Raw genomic sequence first — 9,702 nt, 5'->3', positions numbered from 1 at the left:
CATTCACATCTGTAAATGAAGGAAACATTGACTCTCAAAGAACATATCTCATGTGCATGTAAAAGTATGAATGCTAATGAGAATTAATTACTTATGAAGTATAATCACCCACATCCACTCTTGGACACAGCCCACTCTGAGGCATCCCTTACAGAACTCATTATGTAGTAGGAGACATGCAAATAGGGTCCTCCCTCTGCTGATGAAAACCAGCCCAGCCCTGACCCTGCAGCTCTGGGAGAGGAGCCCCAGCCCTGACATTCCCAGGTGTTTCCATTCGGTGATCAGCACTGAACACAGAGAACTCACCATGGAGTTTGGACTGAGCTGGGTTTTCCTTGTTGCTATTTTAAAAGGTGATTCATGGATAAATAGAGATGTTGAGTGTGAGTGAACATGAGTGAGAGAAACAGTGGATTTGTGTGGCACTTTCTGACCAGGGTGTCTCTGTGTTTGCAGGTGTCCAGTGTGAAGTGCAGCTGGTGGAGTCTGGGGGAGGCGTGGTACAGCCTGGGAGGTCCCTGAGACTCTCCTGTGCAGCGTCTGGATTCACCTTTGATGATTATGCCATGCACTGGGTCTGTCAAGCTCCAGGGAAGGGTCTGGAGTGGGTCTCTCGTATTAGTTGGGGTGGTGGTAGCACATACTATGCAGATTCTGTGAAGGGCCGATTCACCATCTCCAGAGACAACAGCAAAATCTCCCTGTATCTGCAAATGAACAGTCTGAGAGCTGAGGACACCGCCTTGTATTACTGTGCAAAAGATACACAGTGAGGGGAAGTCAGTGAGAGCCCAGACAAAAACCTCCCTGCAGGAAGACAGGAGGGGCCTGCTGCAGAGGCCGCTCAAGACACACTGAGCATAGGGTTAACTCTGGGACAGGTTGTTCAGGAAGGTTAAGAGCTGGTTTCCTTTCAGAGTCTTCGCAATTTCTCCATCTAACAGTTTCCCCAGGAACCCTGTCTAGATCTGTGATCGGGATCTGCTGAAACTGCCTGTGTCACCTTCCTCACCTGTGACTTTGGGGGAGCTGATTGTGGACACTCCAGTGTGTGGGATTTCTTGGTGACAGCAATTGTGTCTTCTGTCTAGGCATGTCTAGGGCTGGCCATCAGGAAGGGCAGGCTGGAATTTTTGGAAAGAGGCGCACCTGCCATCCACCAGGAAATTTTTGTTGTCTTTTGTTCTGCTAGAATTAAATCAGACACACCAAGGTTAACTAGCACTATCTTCCTAGCTCGAGAAACTTGATAGCAGGCTTGAATAACACTTGTATGAAACCATCAGAGCAACACCTAGAATAGTGTCTGATTTAATAGTTGAGACTATGGTCTAGCCAAGGAGACACATAAAACATGATTTCCATGGTTGGTTCATATTTTATATTTATCAATAGAATCTGGCTGGTATTATAAACAGCTTTGCCAAAATATGTGTGTTAGTGTTGGTCTTCGGAGAAGCAAACTGTGACTGGATTAGCTTCGTGTACAGTTTCCTTCGTGTACAGTTTCCCTGTCCACTCTTCTGAGAGGAAATGCAGAGGTGGTGGAAGGGGTCTGGGGTAGCTGAATGCATGTGAGGGAAGTCGGTCCCTGAGTGAAGGAGAAAGGGAGGAGGACTGGGTGGAACTTTCCTAAACTTCTGTGTTGTTCTATGAAGGTCCAGCAAGGTCACTGAATCAGAGTCGTGTCACGGTTTCCCATCGGGGACCCAGTGACTCCCAGCAGTGGCTCTGCTCAGATCAGCGCAGAACTTGTTTGTCTCCTGAGAGTGGAGCACAGGACGTGGCTCCAGCACCAGCCATGGCATGGAACATAGAGAGCAGCCCTGGGTGCCTGGGTCAGGTGCATTGTGCTCCCTGCAGGTGGACGGAGGGAGGTGCTGACTCAGGGCCCAGAGACTGTGGGTTCTATACAGAACATACACTTTTACTTCATTTCTGTGGATGACATAGAAACAAACATGCAGTCTGTAAACAATGGTGATTCCTACATTTGCCCCAATTGCTTTATTCCTTGATTCTGCAGAATGTCCTGGCACAGAATTGCCTTTCTCATGTGGAATTGTGATGTGTGTTGAGGATGTGTGATCCCTACTTTCATTGTTTTCCTCCATGTACAGAGCTCCTAAATAGAGTACAGCTGACCCTCCTTCTACACTGTTCCTCTCCTCCCCACAGGAAGAGCAGATAATTACCTGAGGCTGAATCTGAGGTGGGATCTGTCCTCTGAACCTCAGAGCCTGCAGAGACCCCCAGCTGCAGATTCATGGAGTCAGGTGTTTGTACATGTGGGAACCTTGAGCTGTTCTTTTGTCAGTGAACACTCCTTAGAACTAATTGTGGGTTCAGAATTAGGACACCCATTGATCTATCACACCTCAGCTCATTCTGCCACTCAGAATCTCCAGAAATTCAGGAAATGGTTGAATGTACATTTTTGTGACAAATTTTTCTCATTTCACTTAGTTGTGAGTTTGGTTAGCAGAAAGTGCTACCATTTATGGATCCCAAACTGATGAAGCTCATTTGCTTCAACAGAAGTTAGGAGGCTCCTAAAACTTCTCATCAGCCCCTCTCTCTGCACTTCATGTGAAATTCAGTTTTACCTGGAATTCTGGTGTGTTGGTTTAGCCAGATTTCCCCATCCTCCATGTCTGATTTTCCTGGGTATCTGATCAGTTTCCTTGCCCTTCACCATACCTCGGTGACGTCTAATCACCCTGGCCCAACATCAAGAATTCTGACAGGTTGGTTTAAGCAGGATTGGCTGCGCCCCTGATGTTTCCTCTCAGTAATTTTCCATCTTCCGGACCCCACCCTGCTGCTTGGCTTTAAATCCCCATGTTTCCATTCTGCATTTGGAGTTCAGCTGAATCTCTCTCCTCACTGCAAAACACCATTGCCCTGATCCCAACACCTACTATGAGGACCCTGGATAAAGTCTTCCTTACTGTGCTGGAACAAGTGTCTTTACTTGATATTTTTTCTTTAATAAATCTACCTTTAGTGCTTCCCTAATTGCTCAAGGAACCTCAAAAAATAAAATAAGTGCGATTATCCATTTTACTGTGTGTGTATGTGTGAATTTCAGTTTCCATGTGTGGTGTCCAGAAGTCCTGAGCACAAACAGTTTTGCTTCTCTGTCCAGTTCTTTGCTTCTGAAACCCAGGAATCATCCCAACATTGGTAAATTGGCGATTTGTTTTTACTATTTAGTGACTGACATATTTCACTTAACCTGAAGCTTCATGAGCACATTGATGAAAGGTAGATAGAGGACTTGTTTGGAAATGCCAGATTTATGGTAGACTTTACCACCCACATGTGTCTGGAGATCTCCTTAGGATTCCAAGAACAGGGTGTTTTTTTTCCACCACAGGACAAGGATGAGAACCTCCAAGCTGTGATGATAAAGGACAGGCAGGGCCATGTGTGGACAAGGACGGGCTGCTGCCACATCCAGAGTGTTCTCTCCTAGCAACGCCGCCATCTCCTTCCTCACACTGTGGTATTTGTCAGATGGGAAACATGCCTAGAATTTATCTTTGACATATGCATGGAAGCCCAGGCTAGAGGCATTTGACAGCTTATTTCTGAACCTACTTTAAGGAATGCCCAGATCCCTTGCTCTGCTTCCTGGTTCTTAACCGCTTTAGCTCCCTTCCGCTCCTGCGCCCATCCACTGTCTCTTTACGGCCACTTCCCCACACCCTTCACTGTAGCACCATTTTCTTGGGCTCCTTGGAAAAATCACAGCTTTGGTTTAACTCACAGATCAGGCACACTCATGGGCTCCTCCAGAGGCTCTCGATTTCCCTCCCTCAGCCTCCTCCTTGGGGTCCTAACTTGGCCATCTCTATCCTCTCTTCTGAGCCTGGCCATCCACAATCCATCCCATCTGGACTTGTGTATAGCAGTGGGTTAACTCAGCAGGTATGAATTGTTCAAACCCTGCACATTCCTAAAAAATAAATAACTAAAAAAAAAACTTTTATTCATTTATTGCTGTTACCTTCTGTGATGAGATCTCCGAGTCCATAAAATATTGCACCTGATAACAGTGTCTTGTGGATGTCTGTAGCCTTGGGACATGCGGTACAGGTTTAATCACAGTGATTTATAGTGAATGTCTACTTTTGTTTTGCTGGAGAGGGCTGTCGTCTGAGTATTGTGGTCAGTTCCCCAGGTGTTCCATAGTCTATGATTCATTCCCCAGACACAGCCCTGGACAAGAAAGCTCAGCGGCACTCCCCTTGTTGTCAACACTTCACACAAGCAATCTTACCTCACAGCTGAACAATTACAGATGTGTAGAAGGCTCCACTGTGAGAGGACCCCTGAGAGCTTGTGCCTGGATTCTCCAGGGCTTCACTCCTTGTGCCTTTTGTCTTTACTTATTTTAAATCTTATCATTTTGCTGTAATAAACTGTTCCTGTGAATAGAACAGTTATGAGTCCTATGTTTTTACTGATTTTTCAGCCTACAGGTGGCAGATGAGAACTCTCAACACAGTTGTGTTAGAAGAAGGATTTCCTAGAGAGACCCTGACTCGATGATACATGGCTGAAGCATTGCATGGAAAACATAAGTGTTCAGGTATGGAATGGCAAAATTTGATACCTGGGGAGTGACAGAATACTACAGTCTATTACAGCAGCTGAGCTGAAATCGGTTTCTGGAGGTAAATGGGATTTAGAAATTATAAATCCAACTCCCAAGGAGCTGGCTCAATCGATACATAATGAAATGTGAAATGATTAGAAATAGCCTAAATATGCAATTTCCATCTGTGAGAACTAAGTGAAAATCCAGGAGAGAGTTGGCAGGGAGAGGGATACTGCACCAACCTCAGATTTTGACCATTTTCATTTAGGGCTGATGGGCTCATGACCACTAGAGTTAGCAATTACACTGTGATAAAAGATAAAAGCTTCACAAACTCTGCCCACCCAGAAGGTGGCTCAGGTGGTGAAATGGGGAGGGTAAGGCATGAAACGACTGAAATATGGGAGGATAGTGAGATGGGTTCTCTCTTTTTGAGTTTTATCTTTTGCTTCTTTAATAATTTTTGTTAATCTGGATTTGGAGAATGACTAGTGTAAAAGTGGATTCTGTTTTGAGTCCCTCAGAATGCAGGAGAATGTGTGGGCCAATGTTGTGCCCAGAGACTACTACAGAACAATAGTAAATGAATGTACATGACCCAAACACGAAGCTTTGTGGTTGCTGATGGGAGAGCTGCACTGCCCTGGGCTACCGGATAACAGCTTCTCCAAAGTGTATTTACCCTGACAATGGAGATTGCCTTTCTCTTTTAAGTGAAAAAAATGGAACACTACAATAAAGTAGTGGTAATGCTGTGTGTGTATGTATAAGACATTCTGGATTGGGTTTGTGATAATTGGGATATGTATTGCTTATCCTTTTATTTGTATACATTTATGGGGTGAAAGTGCCATTTTGTTACATGGATATATTGTTGAGGGATAAAATCTGGGCTTTGAGTATAGTCATCATCTGGATGGTGTATATTGTACCCATTAAGTAACTTCTCATCCCACATGCCACTTCCACCCTCCCAACCTTCCAAGTCTCCAATATTTCTTATTCCACACTCGATATCCATGTGTACATATTATTTAGCTCTCACTTATATATGACATGTGGTATTCAACTTTATTCTTCTGAGTTATTTAACTTAAGATAGTGGCCTACAGTTTCATCCATGCTACTGCAAAATACATAATTTCATTCCTTGTCTATTATTGAGTAGTAATTAAATGTGTATATGTACATACACATGTATAGTGTGTGTATGTGTGGGGATGTGTGTGTACATATATGTATATGTATGAACATATACAACTGTTTCCTTTAATCATTTACTAATAGAAACTTAGTTTGGTACCATGTATTTCCTATTGTGAATAGAGCAGCAATAAACATATAAATGCAGGCATCTATCTGATATAATAATTTATCTTCCCTTGGGTAGATACCCAGTAGTGGGACTGCTGAATGAAATATTAGTTCCAATATTAATTATTTGCAAAATCTCCATACTGTTTTCCATAGAGCTTATAGTAATTTACATTTCCACTAGCAGTGTATAAGCACTCCTGCTTCTCTGCATCCTTACTAGCATCTGTTTTTTGTTTTGTTCCATTTTTCTTTTTGACTTTTTAATAGTAGCTGTTCTGACTGGTATAAGATGGTATCTCACTGTGTCTTTAAATTGCATTTTTCTGATGATTAATGTCATGGATTATTTTTTCATATGCTGGTTGATGATTTTTTTGTCTTCTTTTGAAAAATAAATGTTGTAGTAATTTGCTTATTTTTAATGTGGTTATTTGTGGGGTTTTGTGTTGCTTTTGTTTCTTGTAGTTTCTAAATATTAGCTCTTTGTCAGATGCAGAGTTTAAAAATAGTTTATCCCATCCTGTACGCTTTCTGTTAAGTTTGTTGATTATTTGTTTTGCTGTTCAGATGCTTTGCTTCTTATTCATATTAAGTCCAAATGATCTATTTTTTTATTCTGTTTACTTTTAAGGTTGTAGTCATGAATTCTTTGCCTAGGACAATCTCCAGAACAATATTTCCTAGAATAGCATCTGCAACTTTCAGACTCTCAGGTCTCCCAGTTAAGTCTTTTATCCATATTGGCTTAATTTTGGATATAGTGAGAGATATGGGTCCAGTTTTATTCTGCTGCAAATGGCTGGTTCAGTTTTTCCTGCACAATTTATTTAACAAGGTGACCTGTTCCCAGTGTATGCTTTTTGTCTAGTTTTTCACAGTCAGTTTGGCTGCAGGCATTTGACTTTATTTATGAAATGTCTATTCTGTTCCACTCATCTATGGCTTTCTGCTAGATTACTTGATTGTTACTTGTGTATAATAATACTACTGGATTTTGTATGCTTTTTTCCTTTATTCTAAAACTTTACTGAATTAACTCATCAATTCTAGGAGTATTTTGAAAGAATATTAGTTTTTTTAAGTACAAAATCATATTATCAGCAAACACAAAGAGTTTGACTTCCTCTTTTCCAATTCGAGTGCCTTTATTTCTTTCTCTTGCCTGATTTCTCTGGCTAGGATTTCAAGTTCTCTATTGATTAAGAGTGGTGAAAGTGGGCATCCTTGACATGTTCTGAGTCTTAGGAGGAATACTTTCGACATATTCCTATTCAGTATAATGTTGTTTCAAAGTTTGAAGGTGATTTATGGAGAATGAGAGATGTTGAGTGCGAGTGGACATGAGTGAGAGAAACAGTGGATATGTGCGGCCGTTTCTGACCAGGATGTCTCTGTGTTTGCAGGCGTCCAGCGTGAGGCGCAGCTGGTGGAGTCTGGGGGAGGCTTGGTACAGCCTGGGTGGGTCCCTGAGACTCTCATTTGCAGCTTCTGGATTCACCTTCAGTGACTTCTGGATGCACTGGATCCGCCAGGCTTCTGGGAAAGGGCAGGAGTGGGTTGGCCGTATTAGAACCAAACGTAACAGTTACACAACAGAATGCACTGCATCTGTGAAAGGCAGGTTCACCATCTCAAGAGATGATTCAAAGAACACACTGTATCTGCAAATGAATACCCTGAAAACCGAGGACACGGCCATCTATTACTGTACTAGAGACACAGCGAGGGGAGGTTAACCTGGGCCCATACACAAATCTCCCTGCAGGGGCGCGCAGGGCCAACTGGGGGCGCTTGGGACCCACTGAGGAGGGGACAGGTGGGCGGGTGCAGGGGGAGGTTTCCTTTCTCAGCTGCAGGAGGCGGGTTTGTTTTTGCAGGAATCTGGAGCCTTATGAGGTTTTGATATTTTACTATGGTTATTTATCATGATTTTTTAAAATTGGGATTTTTGTTTTAGTAATTTTTAAATTTATATGTAGGGGTATTTTTAAAAATTAAGTTTTAGGGTACATGTGCACAACGTGCAGGTTAGTTACATATGTATACATGTGCCATGTTGGTATGCTGCACCCATTAACTCGTCACTTAACATTAGGTATATCTCCTAATGCGATCCCTCTCCCCTCCCCCCACCCCACAACAGGCCCCAGTGTGTGATGTTCCCCTTCCTGTGTCCATGTGTTCTCATTGTTCAATTCCCACCTATGAGTGAGAACATGCGGTGTTTAGTTTTTGGTCCTTGTGATAGTTTGCTGTGAATGATGGTTTCCAGCTTCATCCATGTCCCTACAAAGAACATGAACTTATCATTTTTTATGGCTGCATAGTATTCCATGGTGTATATGTGCCACATTTTCTTAATCCAGTCTATCATTGTTGGACATTTGGGTTGGTTCCAAGTTTTTGCTATTGTGAATAGTGCCACAATAAACATACGTGTCCATGTGTCTTTATAGCAGCATGATTTATAATCCTTTGGGTATATACCCAGTAATGGGATGGCTAGGTCAAATGGTATTTCTAGTTCAAGATCCCTGAGGAATCGCCACACTGACTTCCACAGTGGTTGAACTAGTTTACAGTCCCACCAACAGTGTAAAAGTGTTCCTATTTCTCCACATTCTCTCCAGCACCTGTTGTTTCCTGACTTTTTAATGATCGCCATTCTAACTGGTGTGAGATGGTATCTCATTGTGGTTTTGATTTGCATTTCTGTGTACCCTAAATCTTAAAGAATAAAAAAAAACCTTCAAAAATAATTCTTCCTAATAATATGCACTTATTCTTCTAGGTTGTATTAACATCTGTTGATATCACCAACTACATAGCTATGGGGACATTAATTTACATCTATAGACATATGTGTAAATACACAAACTTACGCATACATGTGTAGTCTTTTGTATTTAATATAAAATAATTATAAAATATGTCCTAATGAATGAAACTTAATGATTAACTAAATATAAATTATAGTAATCCATTATTCATTGCAATGATTCTCTATAGTTTACATAAATATCTATTTGTAAGCTTAAACGTAGTGTATTGGTCATTTTAAAATGGCCAAGAACAAATTTCAAATGTCCTTGTCACACAAACACACACAATAAGGATTTGAGGATTTGAGTTGATATATGTGTCAATTAGCTAGATTCAATTATTCCATATTGCATTCATAAATCATAACATAGCTTTGCACTCTATAAATATATAGTCAAAATTTCTCAATTTTCAATGAAATTTTCATTATACATTTTTTAATGCGTCCTAGGTCATGATTTTTTTCTCCCTATCAGGATATGATTAGATTGTCCTGAGAAACTCATTCAGCCTCCTGCCTCCTGAAGGCTTCAGGAAGTAAGCTCCTAGATGGGCAGAAGCAGGCAAATCTTTCATGTGCACAGGACCTGGAGCATCTCTCTTTGGATTAAGCCACCTCCTCAGGATTACAGGGCTCTTCATTTTTCTCAACAGGCTGTTGTACCAGATAAGCACAAAAACTTAATTTCATTATGCTTTGCTTTAATTTTTTTAAAAAAACATGAAGGTAATAATTTTAACAATAAACATATTACAGCCTGCTATACATGAGACCCTTCTTGTGCTTCGACCTTTCTTCTCAGGAGTTTGTATGTATTACATATATTCAGTTTTTTTCTGAGTTGGAATGCTTATTACAGATTATTCCCCTTATTACAGATTACTCTTTTAATTTATCTCTTAGGATATTTTTTTGAGAGCCCCCGCCTGCCCGCGCCTGGTGGAATGGAGCG

General features: G+C 41.5%; 1 gene segment (V, D, J or C); it reads left to right on the top strand.

Annotated features, from left to right (window-relative positions):
* The first annotated feature begins 304 nt into the window (after nt 1-304).
* LOC101126025 (immunoglobulin heavy variable 3-43D-like) lies at nt 305-3,062 on the top strand. The segment is given in 2 exon segments: nt 305-356; nt 460-3,062. Coding segments are annotated over 2 exon segments (363 nt in total).
* The last annotated feature ends 6,640 nt before the right edge of the window (nt 3,063-9,702 follow it).

This window comes from Gorilla gorilla, chromosome 15 (assembly GCF_029281585.2).
Source record: "Gorilla gorilla gorilla isolate KB3781 chromosome 15, NHGRI_mGorGor1-v2.1_pri, whole genome shotgun sequence".
Taxonomy (NCBI): domain Eukaryota; kingdom Metazoa; phylum Chordata; class Mammalia; order Primates; family Hominidae; genus Gorilla; species Gorilla gorilla.
Note: the sequence above shows the minus strand (reverse complement) of the source record. Positions and strands in the feature narration are given on the sequence as shown.